The following is a 26,257-nucleotide window of genomic DNA, read 5'->3' on the forward strand; positions in this document are numbered from 1 at the left end:
CGGAAATGGGCGGGAATGGAAAGCCAATACTTTGAATCCGGGAATGGGCGGTATTTTAAAACTATTTCAAATGGAATGGGAATGGTTAAAGGACGTATAATCGAAGGGAAATGGGATGATAATCGTAATTTTTTCAACGGGAAAATTCTTTGTTTGACTCTATTGGTCCGTCAAATTCCAACTCAGAAAATCCGAAAGTACCCAGAAAATGTCAATTAATAAAGTCAACAAACCGCGTTTATAGGTCTATAAAGACGAGAAGAGTGTTTATATAAATTTTATATTCCTATTCAATAATTATTATTGTGCTTAAGCAAGCGTTAGCTTCCTTTTTTGAAAATTCGAAGCCTTGAACGCAAATTGTAAACATTCTTCCAGGAAATGCAGTACCAAAATTCCCCATTAGGTGGCGCTATTTCGATACTTTGTAACGTTACTGTGAAAAGATAATTCCTTATTAAAACTTTTCCCATTTCACAATACTACAAATGCTTATATTTATTAATATTTTAATTTAATTTATCTTATTCTAATTGCTTGCTATTTTCTTAAAATTATAATGTTACTTATATTAAACGGAGTATAAATTAGGACAGTCAAAGGTGAATCAATGAATTGAAACAATATCCATAATCATCCCATTTCCGTTCTAATATTTGTCTTTCCAACCACTTCCATTCCATTTGCATAGATGTTTCTTATTCCCGCCCATTCCCAATGTAACAATATCCATAATCATCCCATTTCCGTTCTAATACTTGTCTTTCCAACCACTTCCATTCCATTTGCATAGATGTTTCTTATTTCCGCCCATTCCCAATGTAACAATATCCATAATCATCCCATTTCCGTTCTAATACTTGTCTTTCCAACCACTTCCATTCCATTTGCATAGATGTTTCTTATTTCCGCCCATTCCCAATGTAACAATATCCATAATCATCCCATTTCCGTTCTAATACTTGTCTTTCCAACCACTTCCATTCCATTTGCATAGATGTTTCTTATTCCCGCCCATTCCCAATGTAACAATATCCATAATCATCCCATTTCCGTTCTAATACTTGTCTTTCCAACCACTTCCATTCCATTTGCATAGATGTTTCTTATTCCCGCCCATTCCCAATGTAACAATATCCATAATCATCCCATTTCCGTTCTAATACTTGTCTTTCCAACCACTTCCATTCCATTTGCATAGATGTTTCTTATTCCCGCCCATTCCCAATGTAACAATATCCATAATCATCCCATTTCCGTTCTAATACTTGTCTTTCCAACCACTTCCATTCCATTTGCATAGATGTTTCTTATTCCCGCCCATTCCCAATGTAACAATATCCATAATCATCCCATTTCCGTTCTAATACTTGTCTTTCCAACCACTTCCATTCCATTTGCATAGATGTTTCTTATTCCCGCCCATTCCCAATGTAACAATATCCATAATCATCGCATTTCCGTTCTAATATTTGTCTTTCCAACCACTTCCATTCCATTTTCATTCCCGCCCATTCCCTAACGTTTCCATTCAAAGGATTCAAAAAGAAAAACCCATTCCCGACCGTTCCCGAACTCAAAATGACCGTTTCCATCCATTCCTTATCCTTAACCGAAAACAAGATATGAATCTGATCCTTGTCCATTCCCGCGGTATTTCCATAACCGTGGTAAAGGCAAAAAACCATTTCCACGCAGCCCTCTCGCGCGTATTCTTGAGGGAAAACGCTTTACATTCCTTTTAAAATGGATGGTAAAAACGTGTTCACTTTTGGGGTCACAGTACTACCAATTCTCATATTTATTCAGGGAAATTGCTATTGTCAAACGTAGTCCAACGGCTTGTTATTTTACTAAAATTATCGCAGGCTGGGAAATTCACACGTTTGTCATTCTTGTTTTCGATAAAGAAATTTTCCACTCGTTCGTATCACGGAAGGCTGCGTATTAGACGTTGTTTACACGGCCAATCTGGTTCATTGATTAGTTTGCCTTCGTAGTCCCTGCCTTAACAGGCGAAACTTTAACTTTGGTCAGGGTAATAGATATATTTAGTTCAGGAAATTACTCTCCGATGTACAACGCCCTTGTCAGGAAACAAATTACACGTCAGATTTGATGACAGTTTTCATGCACTGACTTTGGCGAGTTTATTAAGGTGACATTTATGGGGTAGTTGTAGGACCTTGACAAACCTTAACCCCTAATTTAGTTTATTATATTTATTATATTTTCGTATATAAGGTCTTATTCGCTTCTCGCCAATTGGTGCATGAACAATTAATATACGTAAAAAGGGACTAGTTAGTTTACTAGTGTACTCGAAATATTTTGTTTATATATATAAATGTCGTATCTTGATTAGAATACCACACACGACCTTATGGTTTTTGGTCTAACATTTCTCGGCTTTTCATTGGTCAAATCAGATATGATCAAAGCTGTTTAGACTTCAAATAAGACGTGGAACACATTTCTAATTGGGACCATTCTTCTAATCCTAATGGTTCTCGAGATAAATTTTAAATGACCTTGAAGACCTGGTTCAAGGTCATTGAAATTTTCTTTGACAATTGTCCACCTGCACGCTCTATGTAACCTGAAACACATTTTGAGTAATTGACTCTGTATCGATTTTGAGTTAAAATCCTGTATATTCTATTACAAAAATCTTTAAAAAAATATGTACATATATATAGAATATTTTGTTACTAATATGATTTTATTAATAAGCTTCTTCGTTGATTGGTTAAGGTCAAAGTGTAGTGTTTTCCCCAATCAAGGGAAGTATGCATCGTAGCATAAGTAACATATAGCAGAAGTATGACATTCAACCAAATTATCACCCAACGAATTTTCAGAGCAATTGCGTAATCATGTTTCATGGTTTAGTTCAGCAGAGAGACCCCTAGCGTCTAAAATATTCCCAAGTAGAAATGCTTATCGCGGCAGATTTTCGTCTCGATGTGGCGGACGGTTTTTTTGACGTCACTATGTTAACTTAACAAACAACAACGTGAGAGGGGGGCGCGCGCAGAGGGGATTTTTATCTCGTAGGCGGGGCGATACGGCAGGAAAAGCATTCCAAGTAGAGGTATGGATTCCAGAGGTCCAATATAGCTACGCTAGGGTAGATATGCAAGTTTCTCGGGAGGCCGTTTCGGCATCTAGTTGAATGGAGTAAAACTAACCAGAAACACGTTATAATTTATGGGAAATGTTTTTATTCCCTGCCACCTAGGAGCAACAAACACAAGGAGAACGCAGCTAGCCAGCCTAGCCTTTAAACACGCTAACGCGGTGTTGTGTATGAATTTCATTAGACGAGCCTTTACGCTGAACGTTTTACGGGTGGGGGAAGACAATTTCCGAATTTTCCCCTTCCGACGGCAGCAGGCGCTAAAGCGTCTAACCAATGAAAACTGTACACAAGAAAATCCACGACTTTTGACGGGTTGCGTTCTCCTTGTGTGGGGTACTGTGTTTGTTGCTCCTAGCTGCCACTGAGGCGCTGGCGTAGCAAAGACACTTTACCATTGCTCTAGCGTAGTGTTTCATGTCTCCTTTAGCGTAGTTATATAGGATCTCTGTACTCACATTGTCAGTTCAGACGAGAGTGTCAGTGTCAAAAAAAGGTTCGTACATAAAATAGCATTAAAACAATAAGATTGTCATACTTATAAACGATACGTTACTTATGACAGTAGTTATTTTATTTTCAAAAAAATACAACGTTTTAAACAAATTTAAAATACGCCTTTTTAGAGTAGATTTCGATTTTCGATTTCGCGGGAAAACGTTTGCCAGGTTTATTTGTCGAACACGTTTGCCCCATTAATGTCCACTTTCTTGTCCATGTTTCCTCTTTTGTCGTTATAGGTTTGGTGACATTGAAATTGGCAATTCTTCAGAATTATACCTTACTTTGGTATATTATATAGCACAATAGAAAAAAGGGGAAATTTGTCACGGCCTACGAAATATACCAAGCTATTTTTATTTGAGGCACAGTTTGGGACATTCAAAGAAAAATTAACGGGATTTGCAAATACAAGGGATATTTCTCTTGGATTCGCGGATTTTTAAAAAATCCACCCGTAGTGTTAAGAAATCCTGGTATTGGATTCTTATTTTTTGGTAGATTTGTGGATTTTTTTCTTTAATTTTCCGGATCTGTGGATTTTCCTCTTGGATATTGTAGATTTTCCTCTTAGATTATGTGGATTTTTCTCTTGGATTTGTAGATTTTCCTCTTGGATTTTGTGGATTTTGTGGATTTTTCTCTTGGATTTGTAGATTTTCCTCTTGGATTTTGTGGATTTTCCTCTTGGATTTTGTGGATTTTCCTCTTGGATATTGTAGATTTTCCTCTTGGATTTTCCTCTTAGATTATGTGGATTTTTCTCTTGGATTTGTAGATTTTCCTCTTGGATTTTTAAGATTTTCCTCTTGGATGTGGATTTTTCTCTTTGATTTTGTAGATTTTCCTGTTGAATTATTTGGATTTTTCTCTTTGATTTTGTAGATTTTCCTGTTGAATTATTTGGATTTTCCTCTTGGATAATATGGATTTGGTTTTTTTGGATTTTCTCATGGATTTTGTAAATTTTCCTCTTGAATTTTGGGGATTTTTCTCTGGAATTTTGTAGATTTTCCTCTTGGATTTGGTGATTTTTCTTCTGGGATTTTGTGGATTTTTCTCTTAGTTTTGATGGATTTCAATCTTAGAATTTGTGGATTATTCAAAAATACGAAATTGTTTTCATGAATGTTTTGTTTTTTTTATTTTTTTTTCTGAATGTTGGCCGAGTTTTTGAAAGTAAAACGGTAGATAAGTGTAGTTTAAATCAGTGCTTCTTTTTAATAATTTGGTGTGGTAAAACTAGTGCTCGGAATTGTTTATTCATTATCCACAAATTTTTCCATTTATTTAAAAAACGTTGGTAAAAGAATATCATTTTAACTTTTTTTTGCAAGCCCATGAAATGGTTTTTTTTTATTATGTAAATAGAAATATGTACAAGAAAAATACTTTTAACAATGCAAATATTCCCCGTTGCCTCGTTGTACGGCGATCGTTATTCTTTGTAGGAGGAAAGCAACTGAACGCGGCTCGCCTGTAGCCTCACGAAGACGCCGACCTATGGCATGGGTCAAGGCTAAGCCTTCTCCCCCGAGAGATCCAAGAGTTTCAATGGCAACGGCCCGAAACATGTATCGGTTCTCCAAGCCGGAGTATTTGGCCTTCTTCCGGAATTCAGCCTGGGTAGCGGCCCAGAGAGGGGCTGAGGAGGAAGAGGCCAGATACGATGGAGCCAGGGGATCCGTACAAGTGAAATCCCATACTAGAGATTTCCCGCCAGACCAGGGAACCAAAGTCAACCCATCCGGGTGTTTTCCGTCGTCCCGCGATAGACCCGGAGGCTCAAGGACGGAAGGAACGCCGGCTTTGACAAAAGCTCGCCTGAAAATGTCGTTGACAGCGGCATGGCGAGAGAGACGACCCGAACTCTTCTTGCAGCTTAAACCACGCGCCCCGAACGAATCAACGGGGCTGCCACAATTACAAATGTGCGGGGCGCAAATGCGGGCGCCTAAACGAAGGCCGACGGCGATACGAAACGAATCGTCGTCCAAGAAAGTACCCAAGGCCGGCGATGGTAGAGCGTTGAGCCAACAGCCAGATTCCTTGGAGGATACGGAGAGGAGCCGGGCTTTATCTCTATCACTGTGAGCCGTACCAGCCAAGAAACACGAAGATTTGGCAAAAAGAGGGCCTTCCCACACGCTTTAGTCCCATTCGACCGAAATCCCATTCGACCGAAGGCGGTTTTTGAGGTGTCCCATTCGACCGAATTCCGCCGAAACGTGCGGTTTTTATGTGTCCCATTCGACCGAACGCTGCTATATAAATTGGCTTTTGCTATGTTTTCAATTTAGTTACTGAAGTCGTTTGCAATGGAGCGGATAGCTAATAAAGGAGGGTATTTATACATCAATAATAATTATTTATTCCGTCTTAACCTCAAAATGAAGTAGCACTCTCCCTACTAGATGCAGTAGCTATGAATTTAGCTATGCCATTTTAATATCTTTGTACTATGCATTTATTTGAAAATAAAATGGAATGAGCATGAATTATATTTTTATCTTCACCTAGTCAAGAAAAGTAACTGAACCAAAACTGAAATAGTAAACTTAACCAACTCTAACCTAACCTAACCTAACCTAACCTAAACATGGATCTTCGATAGTACATACCTTATAAATAAAATACCAAATCACCCCGCCAATTGGGCTACATTTTAAAATTCTTTCGGTCGAATGGGATTTCGGTCGAATGGGAATAAACGTTCCCACACACGTTGATGGGACCACTGATCGGGAGAAGGTAATGGCGCTTCCGACAGGCGTTCCCATCGCTGAACACCGTCATGAATTACCGAGTCACGCGTGGCGGATACGCAGTCCGGTAGGCTAGCTTGAATGAGATCCGCGACACTGGTGGCGGAAGAAAGAAAGGCGGGGAGAGCGAGTTTGGAAGCGTGACGGACACCGAGGCCACCCTTGGACACGGGAGGAGATGATTGCTCCCAAGGAGCCTCGTCCAACAAAGTATTGGTAACGGCCTGAAGCGCGAGCCGTAGGGTCTCATCGAATGCTTTTAGGCCGTCTACGCATCTCCACACCGGGGCACTACGGAGCACGTACGAGAGTTTGGGAATGGCCAAGGAGTTTTTCAAAAGGAAAAAGCCGTGATGGGCCGGAATTTCCTGAAGGTTCTCCGACATGATTTTCAAAGCGTCAGTTTTAGACGCGAGACAAGCGGAAATGGCTTCGTCGGAGAGTGGCGCACCGAGAAGGACATAATTGGAACGAGCTATAATTTTTATGCCAGGGGCGGCCGAGTCGAAAAGGGACGTAAAATAGTCATCATCGTAAACGCCTGGATTTAAAATAAGGAGCTCGCACTTCGATGGGTTTAGCTCGAGGCCAATGTCCGCCGAAAGCTCCTGAAGAAGTAGTAGGTCTGCCTTGACTACATCCGGGGCATCGCCCAAGGATGAATCATCGAGATACCAAATATTTAGGGTAGACTTCATCCGGGAAGCCACTTTTTGCTTTTTGCACGACAAGGCAGAAAAGAGCCGGGCCCAACGGGTCCTCTTGCTGAACACCGCGTTCCGAAGAAATGAAAGATTCTCCATACGTAAGAAGCGACGGATCCTTATAGCACTAGCGCAAGAACGGATAGAGATCGGGAATATCCTGCAGGACGCACGCGAGAAGACGATCACGACGAATCATGTTGAAAGCGTTGAGGAAATCAATTTTCAGTAAAACCGTAGGACTGAGATGCGGGTGGTTAACGTATCGGCGGGCGGAGTGAGAAGCAGCTTCAGCCCCCCCCCCCCCCCCCAACGGGTCCCAAACCCCAACTGTGTTGGACGGAGAGAAGGGCCAAGGGTGGGAGCAATATGGGAGCAGGCCAATTTAGCGACCAAACCCCAACTGTGTTGGACGGAGAGAAGGGTCAAGGGTGGGAGCAATATGGGAGCAGGCCAATTTAGCGACCAAATGACGAATAGTGTGACCCACAGCGATTGGCCGAACGCCACCGTCCTTTTTCTTCAGAGCGCAAAGAGAAGCGCCGTACAGGACAGGGCAAATCTCCTGAGGGACGAGGCCACCGAGCATCAAATTACAGAGATTGGCAAGAGATTTCAAGAGACAGCCGCCAGCCGCCCCTGAACCCGGCCCAGTAAGGTCCTTCAAATGTTGTGGTGAAAGAGCGTCGAGACCACCAGCAGACCCGGCTGGGAAAGATAAAATGGCGGAGCGGACGCCCGAATCAGAAACAGTAAGGTGCGGTAAGGAACACAAATTTGTTCCGGACTCGAAGGAATAGTCGTCGTGATCAGAACCTGACGGATGCTTACTCCTAAGAGTGTCGAGCGTAGCGGCGGTGCAAGGGGCAAACGAATCGTCCTTATTGAATTATGTTTTTTACGCAACCAAGCATTTATTTGAATAAAAGTGGCATTTATTTAAATAATTGTTTGTTTTATTTAAATAATAGGCTTATCCACTTTCGATTATTTAAACATTTTACAATTTTTATTCAACTATTGGTTATTTAAATAAATATTATTTAAATATCGCCGAGCTTATTTTATTCATTTATAAAAATTAATCGAAATCCGAGCACTAGGTAAAACGCCTTCCAACTAATCAACTATCTCAAATCCATTTTGGCGACATCTGGCGGACGGACGCGAAATTGGCGTCGGTCGCGAAGGGCGTATCGCGTAGGCCGTGAGATATATAACGTAGGCAATGGCGAGAGCGTTTTCTCGAGTAGCTCCTTAAGAGTCTTCTAATGTTTCGGGCGGCTAATTACGCTTGTTTTTTCCGCCCCGAATAATAACGCCACTTTTCGTGATAAAGCTTTTACCTGACACTAATATTGAGAAAGACTTGCAAGTGACGACCTTCCCGTCTGTCCGTCTAAAATATTACCAAGGTTATTCAACTATAAGCTTGGATATCGGTCGCTTTTGGCCACCCCAGCGCCATCTAGGCGATTCAAATTATTAGATAATATAATTAACAAAATATAATTATGCAATTAAATTAAAATAAATATTTATATAGAATAATTTATTTTGTGGCATAAAATTAAATTAATTTGATAAATTACTTTCCCAGGAGCCGCGAGACTATAAAGTTAACCAAGATGAGATTTTCCTAGTTTTTTAAATATTTTGTTGGTCAAAACATTATTTAATAATAATAATAATAATAATAATAATACAGGTGAAAAGAAAAAACACGACGTTCTGTTTACACGTAAAAAGTTTCCATAATAATAATAATAATAATAATAATAATCAGCTAGGCTAATACCCAAGGCACCACCTTAGGCCCAAGTCATCAAGCGACTTTTAATGCCTTTAAACAGATGGCCGGGTTACAATGCGTAGGACGGTAGTGGCAAGCCCAACATGCCACGCGAGCCAACAGCTCCCTACACTTACTATTACCGTTAACCTCTACAATTTTTTATGATTTCCCTGATCTTCGTTAGTTTCTCAGACTTTTCTACCTTATTCACAGTTGAGAAAGCGATATAAATATGTTTCTAGTCCTGACCATATTTGTTTATTATTTTTCTACTAATAGATGGCGCTGTCGGCAAATTCGTATAAATTGAACACTTGTCTGCTTAGGCGGGGGGGGGGGGGGGAAGACAATCGGAATTTTTGTAGGACAGGCGCTTCTATTTCGGGTATAGGGTAGTTATTCAACCATATAGTTGAATAATCTTGATATTACACGTGTTAATCGACTCTCTTGGAACCGTGAACGGAAAACTTGTAGCTGAGTGTAGACGTAAGTTTATTCTGCACAATCACATCCGACGAAGACTTTCAGAGGTCGAAACTTTGTCTCAAGGTTAAAGTTCAAATTAGACCTTACGAAAGTTTCTATATACATTCATGGTGGATCAACGAATTTCACTTTTCAGGCACCAGGCGAGGCACCAGGCTTAAGCGTTAGCTTCGTTAATAACAAACCATAGTGCGTTAAAGTGAAATTTATTTCATAGTCCCTTTAAGAATCTTTTTTTATTCTATAGAGACTTTAATTCAGCTTATAGCATTTAGAATTATAATATATATTTCTAAAGGACGAGGAAGATTTCTTAAAATATAACACTCGATTTTACAAGCGTTAAAATGTATTCCAAAAAATATTCTATAGGTCAAAAGTGCATGTATTTGAGGAAGCTTAAACAAATATGCTACGATAATTAGGCCCTACTTAATCATTAAAGGGGAACGGTCAAGCTTTAACCAGTTAGATAGCCCTATAGCCCGTTTAAAACTAAAAGTCATGGCGAAAACCGCATACAAAATATTAAGTGGTTAATTTTTAATAAAATAAAGAAATTTCGGGAAATTGAAAAGCGCGCGTCCGCCGCGACACCTGGTGAGAAATCAATGAGACAGAAAAGCAACGTAAAAGCGCGCGCTGCCGAAGACGCGAAAAATTTGTTTTGCACGCGCGGCGCGTTCCAGTTATACGAGAACTAAGCCTAAATTGCGCGATTTTAAAAGTTAGGATAGTTCGCAAATCGCTCACTAAGGTGGTGCTGGCGCTGGCGCTGGCGATACACCTTAAGATGGCGGCGAAAATTCAAACCCAAATACTTGGCGTTATTTTGCAATTCAACTTTTTAGGCCAAAAACAATTTTTTCAAGACAAAATAAGGTACGTGTAAGTATATTGAACGTCTTGTTGATCTTTTGATTTGCAAATACGGCGATATTTGGCTTGGCCGTTTCCCTTTAACACAGGAAGATTTCAACTCCAACTATTCGGAAGATGGCGCCACGCAACATTCATTTAATAACCATTGCTAAAATTATACTTAAATAAATTTTATAGTTGTTCAAGGACCGAAGTCGGTTTTGTTGTAGCTTTGACTGTGGCCCTAAATGGGTTAGAGTGTGCAATAACTGGTGGCTTTACCGGGGAGTCGGGGTAACCCATGCGGGTGGTGGCGCACTGGGATATGTTAGCTCTGATCAAATGGTCCTATCTGCACCTCCGACTTCGGCCAGGTATGGGCTGGATACTGAGCTTCGGCTCAGGCTATCGGAGAGGGTCCGTGCAAACTGGCCACCTCGGCGGATTGGGTAGCCTGCTGTGGGGCGGCGGGCCTCCATATGCGGGCACGGCGGTCCTGTTTCCCGGCCTTTTGGAGTCACACCGGGATCTCCGGTGCCAGCTGTGCCGGGTTATGCGGGCTGCAGTGTGCTCGTCGTTCCCCTCCAAAGGGTTTGACTCTTTACCTACGTAGGTAGGAGAGAAATAGGCCTGGCCAAGGATAAGCAAGATTATAGAGCGATTTTATAGATAACAAGAATTATAGATAAGGTCTCTTTACCCATAACCACATTTTTTATAGATACCAAAATTATGGAGCGATTTTTATAGATCCACTGTACTTAACCTCGCCTTTTTTCCTTGCCTCCGGCGTTTTTACAGAGCCTCGCTCACCACCCGTCGTTTTATGGATACTTACAATGACCGTTCAAGCCGCTGACTTCTACGCCCCAGGGGTCCCCTTTTTTTTCCGACAATAGCAAGCCAAGAATGTTGCTCGCTCTTTTTTGTAGGAATAAGTCTCTTTCACGACCCCCGTTCAATTGCCTAATATTAGTTGAATAACAAGACATATATTTTTTTCATTTTTTATTTTTAATTTTGATAATACACCAGACTAGGTAACTGAGTAAAACACAAGAAGAACAAGTTATACGCTTGAAGAGCAGATGTCAGGTTACGCCTCTCAATTAGATTAGTATAGTCGCTTATAATGGTAAATGGACTCGAATAACAACCAAATTTACGCATTACGTCTGGAAATATATCAGAATCTCCTTGGCCGAAATGAATTTCTTCAAAATCTTCACTGTCAGGGTAGCCGGCAACTCGTTGAACGTGAAGTTTGAGAACGTCGAACATCGCTTCAATACAGTCAATTTCAGTCAAATGTTTGTCGACGGCGTGGATACATAAATTTAAAGCTAGGATACCCGCTTCGCCAAGTTGGAATTCCTCTTTTTTCCCGAAACTTTTATACGCCAAAAGAGTAACGTTCCCTTTACTAGCTAGAAGTTCAAAAGTACGACCCCCAATTTTGGCAAGCTCGAGACTAAATTTATTTTTCTCAACTTCTCTAGTATGTGATTCAATGAGATACCAATTTTGATACATCTTATTAAAAGCTACAGGCGGGAGGCATATCGAGGATTGGAGAGTAACGTCGTTGAAAAAGAATATTTCCAGGTCCTCACCTTTTAAACCAATTGATAGACACGAATTTATTCCTAAACGCCAGCGAAAATTGATTTTCCGCTGAAAGTTTGCATCTTGTTTTCTGCTACCCAAATCGTAAGACATCTTAACGCTTCGAAACCCGAATACGAAATGACGCAAACCCCGGAGCTCCACCCGGTATTAATATCCCTCGGATGACTCATACACCCCGGGGAAAAAAAAATTCTCGCGTCTGGGCAAGATTTTTTATTAAGTAAATTCCGAAATATACTGCTGAAATTTCAAAAAAATAATCTAACATAAGTACTAAAGGGGTTTCTAACTATACTAGGGGGCTTATTTTTTTACCCTTCCATCACTGATTGTATCAAAAAAATTATAGGTGGAATAAGAACGAGTATTTGATTTTTTTTAAATTTTACCTGGAAAAAAGAAATAGGTTTTAATAAACTTTCCGGAGCAGCGATTAAAAAAGTAAGACATACTCAAGACATTAATTAATGGGCCCTCTCGGCCAGCGCCGCGGCTAGTATGGCCTGGACCGCGTTCAGGACCACGTCGGGTAACTCGGCTGAAGGCTAAAGAAATATTATTATTTTTTTATTTAGATTAGTTAAATTTCTTCTTACACAACGACGATGTCGGAATACTCCCCGCCCAATGGAGAGTTGACAGCCGCTAGCGATAAAAATATATTTAAAAAAATTACCGATATTTTTTAGGATAATAACTTACGGGTCGGGGATGACGGGACGGCCACGCCCGTACCCCGGAATTCGCGGGGGTGGTACCGCGTCCAGGACCACATCGGGTAACTCGGCTGTAGGCTAAAGAAATATTATTTTTTTTATTTAGATTAGTTAAATTTCTTCTTACGCAACGACGATGTTGCAAGATTCCCCGCCCGTACCCTGGACTTCGGGACTAACGAAAATCATTTTTTAAGAAATGTAAAATAAAAAATAGGCCAAATTTTAGCTTACATTGACTCTAGCTCCTCGTCTTGGGATGACATTTTTGGAAATGAAGCCAGAGAATTCTAGCACTCGCGGTCAAAAAAGATGACAATGAGCAAGTCGAGAGAAGGGGGGTGTCCGCAGGGGTTGAATCACCCGCACCTGCAAGTAGAAACTGCCGCGGGCCAAACGGCGAGGGGACAATACCCGACTTTTCTTCCATAGAAAGGAGTAAAAGCGATGTTCGAAGTTCTCAAACTTCACGTTCAACGAGTTGCCGGCTACCCTGACAGCGAAGATTTTGAAGAGATCCATTTCGGCCAAGGAGATTCTGATATATTTCAGGACGTAATGCGTAAATTTGGTTGTTATTCGAGTCCGTTCAATATTATAAGCGACTATACTAATCTAATTGAGAGGCGTAACCTGACATCTGCTCTTCAAGCGTATAACTTGTTCTTCTTGTGTTTTACGCAGTTACCAAGTCTGGTGTATTATCAAAATTAAAATAAAAAGTGAAAAAAATATATGTCTTGTTATTCAACTAATATTAGGCAATTGAACGCGCGTCGTGCAAGAGACTTATTCCTACGAAAAAAGAGCGAGTAAAGGCCTTTTCACACGAGCCAACTTTTGGACCCAACTAGATGAGCCAACTTGAGTTGGGTCAACTAGTTGGTTCGTGTGAATATAAGTTCGATGAGTTGATCCACCAAAAAAGTACGCGAGAAAAAAATGGGTCACTGATCCATTTTTGCTGACTCAGCATTGTGATTTGAAAAGTTGGCTCATGTGAAAAGGTCTTAACATTCTTGGCTTGCTATTGTCGGGAAAAAAGAGGGGGGACCCCTGGCGCGAAGAAGTCAGCGGCTTGAACGGTCATTGTAAGTATCCATAAAACGACGGGTGGTGAGCGAGGCTCTGTAAAAACGCCGGAGGCAAGGAAAAAAGGCGAGGTTAAGTACAGTGGATCTATAAAAATCGCTCCATAATTTTGGTATCTATAAAAAATGGTATTATGGATAAAGGACCTTATCTATAATTCTGGTTATCTATAAAATCGCTCTATAATCTTGCTTATCCTTGGCCAGGCCTATTTTTCTGGTAGGGTGTCGGCAGCAGCCACTCTTAATCCCACTGCTGTGTGCGAAGTGGGAATTGGTCCACCCATTGCTGCACCTTCTGCTGGGTTGAGTAGCTTGCGTCAAAGGTGCGATCATCAGTAGTAGGGTACTACTACCCATGCTGGATTTGTCACCTGTCCGGGCTAGGTGGACGCTGGCGTAGGGCACTATGATGATAGGCCTCCGGTGGTATGGTCTCTGTTACTAGGTACACCGGGCTATAAATTCTGACACACTGTAGCTTTGACTGTACTAAATTCCACCCTACTTCAAATTTTTGGTATAGTCTAGTGTTGTAAGTCGAAAGATTTTCCGGAAAATTACCGAGACCTTTTTTCCGGAAAAATTTCCGAGCGGGAAATTTCCGAAAATAATAAAGAAAATGTTTCATTCCATGATTAGTCTAATACATTGTTTGCAAATTTAAATAAAGCGGCATTTTCGCCTCATCTTTTCGAATCTGAAAGTAAAACTAAACATGTTTTAAAGTATGTTATACTGATATTAGAAATTTTATATCGATAAAAAGTTTAAAACATTAAAAACCCTTAAAAAGTAATTTATGTTTCAATTTTGTATTTTTCCGATTTACGGAAAATTTTTCTGCAATTCGGAAAATTTTCCGGAACATTTTCAGGAAATTTTCCCGCATTTTATTTTTCCGGAAAATTAACAACACTTGTATAGTCTGACCATCCTTTGACGAATTTTTGGCTAAGCTACTGTCTAATTACGTCAATTGACAAAAACGAGGCCTAGTTGACAAAATGAAGATTGGCTCGTACTTTTATTAGAAATTCATTTTTTTCTTAAACAATTTATCCCAAAAGTTGGATAGAGTTGTAAGAATTAGATATTCTAATACTCCCACACCTCGAAAACCACCCCTTTCGGTAACGCCCCTGAGTTTGTCTAAAGAAACGATTAAGAAATATATTTAGAGTATTCTAATTTTCTTTAATACTTACTTATTTATGTATATATTAGGTTATTGTCCTAATAATGTATTATTAGGAACGTATTTAGGCTACTGAGAACGTAGGAGTCTAGTTTACAGGCGCTTCAGTAAATCATCTTCCAAGGAAATCGCCAAGAAGGGAATATATCCGAGAGCAAGGACCCGCAATTTATTGTTTATTATAGTGCTTGTTGAAATAATGGAAATTTTTCACCTTTACGGCTAGGTAGCTTTTTTGACGTAATAAGGCTTAACAAAAACATGACGATCTGTTTACAGGTGAAACGTTTCCATTATTTCAACAAGCACTATAATAAACAATAAATTGCGGGTCCTTGCTCTCGGATATATTCCCTTCTTTGCGATTTCCTGGGAGGACGATTTATTTAAGCGCCTATTTAATCTCAAATAAAAACCTTAAATTTCCCCAATTGTATAGCGCCATCTAGTATCGATCGTAAGAGCCGATTCTTTTATCTTTCGAGGTAACTTAAATGTGCAACTTTTGAATAGCGAACGTTTTAGTCCGGCTACTCTGAAGATGGCGCCACGCAACACTAGAGCCACGTTCACACTAGAGCCTAAAACCCAGTTTAGGTCGGTTTGTATGCCAGTTTTGACCGCCTACGATAATTCTTAGTTCACACGTGCAAAATCGCTTCACCCGGTTCGCTTATAGCCAAGGCTTAACGCCATTTCAAATTATTACTAGAATTTTGAAAATACTAAAATGTATCCCAAAACAATTGGTTAATCATGTTTACTAATATAGTAATATTATTTGACATTATTTAGACTTTTATCCCCATTATTTTTGAAAATACGAGCAATTTTACTTCCCCGCCTTGTCGTTTTGACAGCGATTCTAAGCGAACCGACTTGGACGAGTTGCTTCCCGAACCAACACGAAGCGATTTCTCACGTTGGTTTTAAAAACCAGTTATCTAAAGGAAGCGAATTTAGGGGTAAGTGTGAACGTAGCTTAGGAGGCTTTCCCGTTTCGGTTTAGTAGAGGCGCACGACCCGTGCTTGGTGTCACGTGTTACTAGGAACGCGTGCCTTTAATCCAATGAATCGGGAAAGATCCTACTGCCGTGTAGCGCCATCTTCAGCGTAGTTGAAATAAAAATCTTCCTCATTAAAGCTGAATATAACGATTTATTTAAATGAATTAATTATAAATTACAAAATAGTCAATTCTTTATTTTTGCGTGGAATATTTTTTAAACAAATCCGCGACAGATGGCGTTACTAGTTTAATTAAGTCTGGCCTAGGTAGTACATTCACCCTTTCTCAGTAACATTAATACGTTCTTGGAAATAAGTCGGTTTAAGAAGATCCGATATTTATCGCGTTTAGTGTGGGACGACTTGTTGGCGTTTGACCAGTTAAGGAATCTTTTGTTCGCTCAGAAAGGGGGTAAAATTATAACGGTCAGTCACGGAATGACCAACGCTCCCCTCCCTCCTCGCCTGTTTCGCTGTCCAGTTTATTGCTGGCCAACACGGAAGGCGTTAAAAGTATAAGACCGTAGTTCGATAACGGTAGCATCATATTATACCTTATCAAGAATATAAATTGTTAAAATTAAAAATTATTAGTATTTCTTAATTATATTAGACGTTTCTGCGCTTTCGTCTTCAAACTTTGGTACTGACGCGTGTTAAGTATAAAAAATTACTTCTTTAGTAATTTTAAAGTTTGTTTTTTATAGAAACAGACTGGAAACTTTGATAAAACAGGGTTGCCACACCTGGAAAACCTGGAAAGCTGGGAAGAGCCAGGGAGTTTGAAAAAAAATATTCTAAAGGTAAGCTAAAAGTCAGGGAATTTCTAGTGGCATTGCTAAAAACTTTAGATAATTTTAAGAGCTAGTAAAATGTCAGAAAAATGTCCAGGGATTTTAAGAGCTAGAAAAAATGCCAAAGGAAAGTTTAATTACTATTAAAAAAGTTAGGGAAAAGTCCGGGAATTTTAAAAGCTACTAACAACGTCAAGGGAAAGTCGAGGAATTTTGAGAGCTACTAACAACGTCAAGCGAAAGTCGGCAAATTTAAAGAGCTACTAACAACGTCAAGGGAAAGTCGGGGAATTTTAAGAGCTACTAACAACGTCAAGGGAAAGTCGGGGAATTTTAAGAGCTACTAACAACGTCAAGAGAAAGTCGGGAAATTTTAAGAGCTACTAACAACGTCAAGAGAAAGTCGGGAAATTTTAAGAGCTACTAACAACGTCAAGAGAAAGTCGGGAAATTTTAAGAGCTACTAACAACGTCAAGAGGTAGTCGGGAAATTTTAAGTCGGGGAATTTTGAGAACTTCTAACAATGTCAAGGAAAAGTCGGGGAATTTAAAGAGCTACTAACAATATCCAGGGAAAATCGGGGAGGTTTAAGAGCTACTAACAACGGCAATGGAAAGTCGGGGAGTTTAAGGAGCTACTAACAACGTCAAGGGAAAGTCGAGGAATTCAAAGAGCTACTAACAACGTCCAGGGAAAGGGGATTTAAAGAGCTACTAACAATGTCCAGGGAAAATCGGGGATGTTTAAGAGCTACTAACAACGTCCAAGGAAAGTCGGGGAGTTTTAAGAGCTACTAACAACGTCAAGAGAAAGTCGGGGAATTTAAAGAGCTACTAACAACGTCCAGGGAAAGTCGGGGAATTTAAAGAGCTACTAACAACGTCAATGGAAAGTCGGGGAATTTAAAGAGCTACTAACAACGTCAAGGGAAAGTCGGGGAATTTTAAGAGCTAGTAAAAACCTTAAGAAATATGTTCAATATTTCTAATTGTGTCTCAGACGTTTCGTAGTTAATTATAGACCTTATATATATAAAATTGCTTTCTTTTTGCTAGCACGTAGGCGTTCTAATATTTCATATAACGAAATAAACAACTGAAGTTTCAAGTCTTCAAAATGTCATTGACTTTTAACGAGTCCTTTTTTTAGAGATGGATATCTACAACAACAAAGAGGTGTTCAACCCGTATCAATACCACACGGTTTCGTCGTCGGTCAACAGTGACCATTACCCGGCTGTCCATTCCGGCGTCTATCCGAGGCAGCCGCCGGTGGTCAAGGGTTTCAACCCGCGCTCGGACAAGCCAAGGCTCACTCATTTGCCCAAGAAATCTTCTCGAAATTCCGAGGTTGATTCCTTGGATAAATGTTCCCGATATTTGAGGTTCTTTGTGGTTGTCACTTGCATCTGCATTTTTTTCTACTACGTCATAGAGTTCTTCGATACCTTTCAAGGTAGAATTTTCATTTCTACTTATAATTTTTGGAAAAGTAACAATTTTAATAGGTTATTATTTGTTCTAAATCGATTAAACGACTTTCAATCGGTTATTTATTTGTTCTAAATCAATTAAACAATTTTAATTGTTTATTATTTGTTCTAAATAGATTAAACAATTTTAATTGGTTATTATTTGTTCTAAATAGATTCAACAATTTTAATTGGTTATTATTTGTTCTAACTCTATTAAATTTAATCGGTTATTATTTGTTCTAAATCGATTCAACAATTTATCTGTTATTTGTTCTAAATCGATTAAACAATTTTAATAGTTATTATTTGTTCTAAATCGATTGAACAATTTTAATAGTTATTATTTGTTCTAAATCGATTAAACAATTTTAATAGTTATTATTTGTTCTAAGTCGATTAAACAATTTATCTGTTATTATTTGTTCTAAATCGATTAAACAATTTTAATAGTTATTATTTGTTCTAAATCGATTGAACAATTTTAATTGGTTATTATTTGTTCTAAATAGATTAAACAATTTTAATTGGTTATTATTTGTTCTAAGTAGATTCAACAATTTTAATTGGTTATTATTTGTTCTAACTCGATTAAATTTAATCGGTTATTATTTGTTCTAAATTGATTCAACAATTTATCTGTTATTATTTGTTCTAAATCAATTAAACAATTTTAATAGTTATTATTTGTTCTAAATCGATTGAACAATTTTAATAGTTATTATTTGTTCTAACTCGATTAAATTTAATCGGTTATTATTTGTTCTAAATCGATTCAACAATTTATCTGTTATTTGTTCTAAATCGATTAAACAATTTTAATAGTTATTATTTGTTCTAAATCGATTGAACAATTTTAATAGTTATTATTTGTTCTAAATCGATTAAACAATTTTAATATTTATTATTTGTTCTAAATCGATTAAACAATTTTAATAGTTATTATTTGTTCTAAATCGATTAGACAATTATAATCGTTATTATTTGTTCTAAATCGTTTAAACAATTATAATCTGTCATTATTTGTTCTAAATCGATTAAACAATTTTAATAGTTATTATTTGTTCTAAATCGATTAAACAATTTTAATAGTTATTATCTGTTCTAAATCGATTAGACAATTATAATCGTTATTATTTGTTCTAAATCGTTTAAACAATTATAATCTGTCATTATTTGTTCTAAATCGATTAAACAATTTTAATAGTTATTATTTGTTCTAAATCGATTGAACAATTTTAATAGTTATTATTTGTTCTAAATCGATTAAACAATTTTAATAGTTATTATTTGTTCTAAATTGATTAAACAATTTAAATAGTTATTATTTGTTCTAAATTGGTTAAACAATTTAAATAGTTATTATTTGTTCTAAATTGATTAAATGACTTAAATCGGTTATTATTGGTTTTAAATCGATTAGTTTTGCGCATTAAATTGGATAAATTAAAGTTATATTTAGTAGATATTTTAAATTAAATAAAGGATTTTTACACGAAAGGTTTAGTATATTAACAATTTCAATAGCTTATTATTATCACGTTTTTAATCGATTAATTTTGCGGTCAAAAACTTATAATAAGTAGGTTACATTTTGGATTAAAAAGTCTATTAGTTTTGACTAAACTAATCGAATATTTTCGGTAGGAATTCAACTTAATCGATTAAATATTCGACTTGGATAAAGTATAAATATAACGTAGAATTATCTTTAACATCGACGATTAAAGTTGTTATTGTTAGATCAGTTTATCAATGCGTTTACTTAATCGATTAATTTAAATAATTTTCGATTAAGAATATCCGACTGTAGTCGACGTGGCTGTCGAATTTACAGACTACCCCGACTTGCCTGCTGTCACCGTTTGCAATCATAACTTGTAAGTTTATTTCTGTACTTATCATTCTCAAAAGTAAATAATATCAATCTTACGAGAGAAGTGTCCATGTGTAATGTTCTTCGCTTAAAGGGCAACGCAAGTGACCATGCAGGGGGGTAAATTATCTTATAGATAAAAAGAACGACTGCGCATGCGCTATCTGCCATAGCCTTTCCCTCTGTAAAAAAAGCAGAACCATATTTGCCGAATTTATTTTGTATAAATGCGCCTCTCGCGGTTTTTATGCAAAATCCATGCATTCTTTAGTCGCGAAAATGGCCGAGGAAAGTGAAGTCTCCGTGCTTACCGATAAATCGGATCCTAAACTTCTACAAAATAAATGTAATAAAAAAATATAAATATTCTATCGGGGTATAATGATAGGGAAATTGTTAAGGGAGACGGGATATAGGAGTGTGTGGTGTTGAATTTTCTTAATCCAATGTGAGGCTAGCGGCAGAGATTTATCGCGTCCAAGGCCTAATGTTTCAACTTCCATTATTAAAAATATTCAATTCACAAATAATTTTATTCCAAAACATTGTTAAAACGAAATTATCAAAGTCCAACTCTCGGAAACTACATGTAACCCAGTTCTTTTCTCCATAATAAATAAATTAAGCTAGGCTAAAATCCTGGGTTCGTTGATTGCGAGCTAACTCAGCGAAGAATATCGAAAAATTCGCGAATGAGAGCGAAATTGCGCCACGTGGCTACACCAAGGAGAATAAGGCTTTCGCGCTGTATGAAATCATCCTTGGAAAACCTACTTACGGCTTGTTGAAGAAAACATAGTTCCCCCCCTGCATGACCACTTGCGTTGCCCTTTAAAATACGCTGATTTATCAAAACACGTTTCGGAAGGAAAATAGTGCAGGGTCAAATATAATTAAATATTATTTTTCAAATTATTATACTATTATATTATGTTATATTGTATTATATTACTATATTATATTGTATTATATTACTATGTTATATCGTATTATATTACTATTTTATATTATATTATATTATTATATTACATTGTATTATATTACTATATTATATTATATTACTATGTTATATTGTATTATATTACTTTATTATATTATATTGTATTGAATTATATTACTATATTGTATTATATTACTATGTTATTTGTATTATATTACTATATTATGTTATATTATATTGTTTTTTATTTATTTTTTAGCAGAAAACCGTTTATTAATCTCTCAAAAGCAAACTTTACAAAATACAAATTGTTTTTTTATTTTTTTTTTTTAAATTTCACAAACAATGTACAATATTATGTTCGATATTATATTGTATTATTTAACTATATTATATTGTATTATATTACTATATGTTATATAATATTATGTGGTGTTATATTACTATATTATGTTATATTATATAATATGGTATTATGTTACTATATGTTATATTATATTATATTATATGGTATTATGTTACTATATTATGTTTTATTATATTGAATAATATTACTATACAGGGTGTTAACTAAAAACCATACAAGGCCAATAACTCTAAATGTATTTTAGCTAGGAATTTGAAATATTCACAACACATAGAACGTGCGGGGGTCACTTGACAACGGAAATTTCCATGACCTTGAACCATGTCTTCAAGGTCATTTAAAATGTATCTCGAGAATATACAAAGCTGGTTTCAAATAGAAAAGTGTTCCCCATCACATTTTAAGTGTAAATTGCTTTGATCATAACTTATTTGACCAATAACCAGTCTAGGAATTTAAGATTTAACAAGAAGATTGTGATGAAAATAATGTTACTAGAGACCAGGTTTGAAAGGCTAATAACTCCAAAAATAACCGTGCTAGAGTATCAAAATTTGCTAGACATATTCATCTGCTAGGGCGTCTTTAGAATTTACCAACTCGGATGACATTCAACTCATGGTTCAAGGTCATTCAAAGGTTATCTCGAGAAGCAATGGATTTAGAGAAATGGTTCCAATTTGAAAGGTTTTCATCATGGTGTTTTGCATTGGGCTAAAGACATTTAGAGTTAAAATTTCAATTTACACAATCAAAATTTGCAAATGTCGGACCCATCGTAGTGATAATTTTTACTATATTATGTTACATAGAGTTGTAAATTGGAACGGAAAATTACCGAGGCCTTTTTTTCCGGAAAATGTTCCGTATTTTCCAGAAAAAAGAAAAAAAGGTTTTAATTCCATGATTATCCTAATATTGTTCAGTCCACTGTTGTTCACAATTTTAAATTTCGGGGCATGTTCGCCTCATTTTGTCCTATCCAAAAGAAAACTAAACCTCTAGACTAGTCTAAAATAAACACCCTTAAAAAGTAATATATGTTTCAATTTTTTATTTTTCCGATTTGCGGAAAAGTTTCCGCATTTAATTTTTCGGGAAAATTTACAATTTTACATTTACACGGGGGGTGAGATTTGAGCCGCAAAAGTACGTGTTTCCTTTCAATGCCTTAGGCTAGGCGCCCACTGGCTCTCCGTTTCGTATCCGTCCTGCCTTCCACAAGGGGCCCTCAAGGGGTCGGCGTGTGCAATAACTGGTGGCTTTACCGGGGAGTCGGGGTCCGGCTCTTGTAACCCGTAAGGGCGGTGGCGCACTGGGAGATGTTAGCTCCGTCCAAAGGGTCCTATCTCCAACCTCCGACTTCGGTCAGGTGTGGGCTGGCTACTGGGCTTCGGCCCAGGCTAATGGAGAGGGGCCGGGCAAACTGGCCGCCTCGGCGGATTGAGTGGCCTGCTGTGGGGCGGCGGGCCTCCGTATGAGGGCACGGCGGACCCATCTCCCGGCCTTTTGGGCTCCCACCGGGATCTCCGGTGCCAGCTGTGCCGGGTTATGCGGGCTGCTGTGTGCCCGCCGTTCCCCTTTAGGAGCTCTTTCCAATGGGCTTGGCTCCCTGCCTTTCTAGGTGGGGTGTCGGCCGGCGTTGCTAGAGCATCCGTTCTCTATCCCACTGCTGTGTGCGAAGTGGCGAGCTGGTCGTCCCGTTGTTGCACCTTCTGCTGGGTTGAGCGGCTTGCGTCGAAGGTGCGACCATCAGTAGTGGGGTTCTGCTACCCATGCTGGTTTTGTCACCTGTCCGGGCTTGTGGACGCTGGCGTAGGGCATTCTGATGATAGGCCTCCGGTGGTGTGGTTCTTTTCTTACCGGTACACCGGGCTATAAATTCTGACTACATGCCTTCCACAAGGCATTGTCTCCGTGACGAAGCAAAAGCTTGTGGAAGCTAGGACGGAGACGTTACGAAGAGCAGTGAGCGCTTGTGATTAGATGGTTTCCTGTCTCACAAGATAAAAATTATTAAACTTCTGTTCTGAAATTTAAGAATAAAATGCTCGTATAGCTTGTCAATTTTCGTAGTGGTAATAAGTCGATTCCATTCAAGATTACTAGAGGTATTCCTACCATAGCAAACGAAATTTCGTAAACGCAGTATAGCCATCTCTGTTTAGTAGCTGAACCTCTATTTCGGATCTATTAATTAATGTTATTATTCTTCTCAATTTACAAAAAGCCACACAATTCAAATTAATTTACTTAATTAGCCTTTTCATTTTAGATAGAGCCACGTAGTGGGAAACACGAGAAGTCCATAAACTATACTAGATTTTGGTCTGTACAAAGATAATTTAAACTCGTACCCTAGATTCGAATAATGAGAGCTTTCCAATTGACGGTTTTGTTACGAAGTGTCTACCCTTTTCCGGCACGTGACCTCAGAAAAATCGGGCTCCATCGGTTGCGGTAAGGCGCAAACCACGGAGCGAATTTTTTCTGAGTTCCGGCGGGAAGTGGGTAAAAACTATCGGCAACGCGCGAGAGAGTGATTTCGAATCTAGGGTACGAGTTTAAATTATCTTTGGTCTGTATAAGCGGACGCTTTTTAAGCCCTTAAAAATAGCAACTCGTCTGCTTAGCCGTTTATGTACTTCTCGCGTTGACCGCTACGTGGCATATATCTAAAATTAGTAAATTAATTTTGGCCACGTCATTCTTAGCTTCATTGCTGAACCACTTTTGAGCAGATAACATGAAAGCAGTCATATTGTATTATGCGATCGGTCTATTAATACGAGTAATATTAATAGTAATTTTAATATTACGTAAATGTACACAGATATTTAAGGAGCAAATTTTGCGCCGAAGACAGAGTATCTCACGTCAATTATTCGATGCTGTGTCAGACTAACGTGGTTTCCTTTACGAATCATGTAAGTAGTCGTGACCGATGTCTATAGTTTTATTCCATTAGTGTGTGGCATCTAGGAGCAACAAACACAGCAACCCACACAAGGAGAACGCACCCGTCAAAAGTCGTGGATTTTCTTGCGTACGTTTTTCATTGGCTAGACGCTTTAGCGCCTGCTGCCGTCGGAAGGGGAAAATTCGGAAATTGTCTTCCCCCCCGCCCGTAAAACGCTCAGCGTAAAGGCTCGTGACGCTCGTCCAATGAAATTCGTACACAACCCTTCGTTAGCGTGTTTAAAGGCTAGCTGCGTTCTCCTTGTGTTTGTTGCTCCTAGGTGGCAGTTTGTCGATATAATTACTGATAGCTACGTCTATGACGTAGAATTGACGTCATATCGAAAAAGAGAAGACCCTCTAACAAACGCGAATAAATGAAGCAACGGTTCTCAATTTCATTTGTTGCGAATTTTGTTATCTGGTTTATTTTCTGGGGTTTATGAAAATGGCCTAATTTTTCGCGCTGTTTCGATTAGTTTACGTTAGGTCAAGGTTAGCTGTTTTAGGTCAAGGTTAGGTTAGGTTTAGAGTAAGCGTTGGCTAAAGTTAGGTTTGGTTTAGGGTAAGCTTATATGTTTGATTTATAGTAACCGTTGATTAAGGTTAGGTTTGGTTAAGGGTAAGCTTAGGTAAAGGTTAGGTTTGGTTTAGGGTAAGCTTAGGTAAAGGTTAGGTTTGGTTTGGTTTATATTAGGGTAAACTTTGGTTTAGGGTAAGCTTAGGTAAAGGTTAGGTTTGGTTTATATTAGGGTAAGCTTTGGTTTAGGGTAAGCTTAGGTAAAGGTTAGGTTTGGTTTATATTAGGGTAAGCTTTGGTTTAGGGTAAGCTTAGGTAAAGGTTAGGTTTGGTTTATATTAGGGTAAGCTTTGGTTAAGGTGAGGTTTGGTTTAGGGGAACGTTTGTTTGGTTAAGAGTAAGCTTATGTTTGGTTTAGAGTAAGCTTAGTTTCGATTTAGGGTAAGCTTAAGTTTGGTTTAGAGTAAGCTTAGTTTTGATTTAGGGTAAGCTTAAGTTTGGTTTAGAGTAAGCTTAGTTTTGATTTAGGGTAAGCTTAAGTTTGGTTTAGAGTAAGCTTAGTTTTGATTTAGGGTAAGCTTAGTTTTGGTTTAGGGTAAGCTTAAGTTTGGTTTAGAGTAAGCTTAGTTTTGATTTAGGGTAAGCTTAGGTTTGGTTTAGAGTAAGCTTAGGTTTGGTTTAGAGTACGCTTAGTTTTGATTTAGGGTAAGCTTAGTTTGATTTAGGGTAAGCTTAAGTGTGGTTTAGAGTAAGCTTAGTTTTGATTTAGGGTAAGCTTAGTTTTGATTTAGGGTAGGCTAAGGTTTGGTTTAGAGTAAGCTTAGTTTTGATTTAGGGTAAGCTTAGGTTTGGTTTAGAGTAAGCTTAGGTTTGGTTTAGAGTACGCTTAGTTTTGATTTAGGGTAAGCTTAGTTTTGATTTAGGGTAAGCTTAAGTTTGGTTTAGAGTAAGCTTAGTTTTGATTTAGGGTAACCTTAGGTTCGGTGTAGAGTAAGCTTAGTTTTGATTTAGGCTAAGCTTAGTTTGGTTTAGAGTAAGCTTAGTTTTTATTTAGGGTAAGCTTAGTTGGTATTAGGTTACTATATGAATGCTAAGGTCTAATGAAAATTGGGAACCGATGCTACGGTTAGTCACACTGCACGAATGAGGCCAAGATCTCGTATTAGGCCAAATGATTTAGTCCACCGAAAATTTTGAGGTCACTCTAGAAATGGCTCTCAGTAAAAAGTACAAAAGTATGAAAAGTAACTGACTCACAGATGTGAAATGTAGTTATACACCTATGGTCATGATGTTGCAAAGATTGATATAAAATTTGTTCCGTCGTAGAGCGATTTTATCAAAATGTTCACTCGTTTCGCCACCTCCAGCACGGTCAGAAGTATAAGCCAGAGTGAAACCAACCTATTCAAAATGTGCAGAATAAACACAGAG

The 26,257-nt window shown here is 38.0% G+C and overlaps 1 protein-coding gene across 2 annotated transcripts; it reads right to left on the bottom strand.

The window, feature by feature from the left end:
• Positions 1-12,220: 12,220 nt before the first annotated feature.
• On the bottom strand, positions 12,221-13,018 carry LOC149958823 (uncharacterized). Of its 2 annotated transcripts, XM_090165052.1 has the most exons (6): positions 12,834-13,018; positions 12,727-12,774; positions 12,586-12,670; positions 12,480-12,528; positions 12,336-12,428; positions 12,221-12,272 (listed from the first exon to the last, which is right to left on the bottom strand). In XM_090165052.1, the coding sequence occupies exons 1-6, from the start codon at positions 12,863-12,865 to the stop codon at positions 12,262-12,264; spliced, it is 318 nt and encodes a 105-aa protein (XP_090021178.1). In that variant the 5' UTR covers positions 12,866-13,018; the 3' UTR covers positions 12,221-12,261. The 2 variants fall into 2 exon arrangements, with proteins under 2 accessions (XP_090021178.1, XP_090021179.1); XM_090165053.1 differs by lacking the exon at positions 12,221-12,272 and having other exon boundaries at positions 12,373-12,428; positions 12,586-12,677.
• Positions 13,019-26,257: the final 13,239 nt, after the last annotated feature.

This window comes from Leiobunum rupestre, chromosome 2 (assembly GCF_980474605.1).
Source record: "Leiobunum rupestre chromosome 2, qqLeiRupe1.1.hap1, whole genome shotgun sequence".
In the NCBI taxonomy this organism is placed as follows: Eukaryota; Metazoa; Arthropoda; class Arachnida; order Opiliones; family Sclerosomatidae; genus Leiobunum; species Leiobunum rupestre.

Coding starts and splice junctions, on each gene's coding strand:
- LOC149958823 (XM_090165052.1), bottom strand. CDS start 12,865: ATGTCATCCCAAGACGAGGAGCTAGAGTCAAT. Junction 12,671..12,726: donor TCTTGCAACATCGTCGTTGC/GTAAGAAGAAAT, acceptor TTTAGCCTACAG/CCGAGTTACCCGATGTGGTC. Junction 12,529..12,585: donor CGTCCCGTCATCCCCGACCC/GTAAGTTATTAT, acceptor TTTTATCGCTAG/CGGCTGTCAACTCTCCATTG.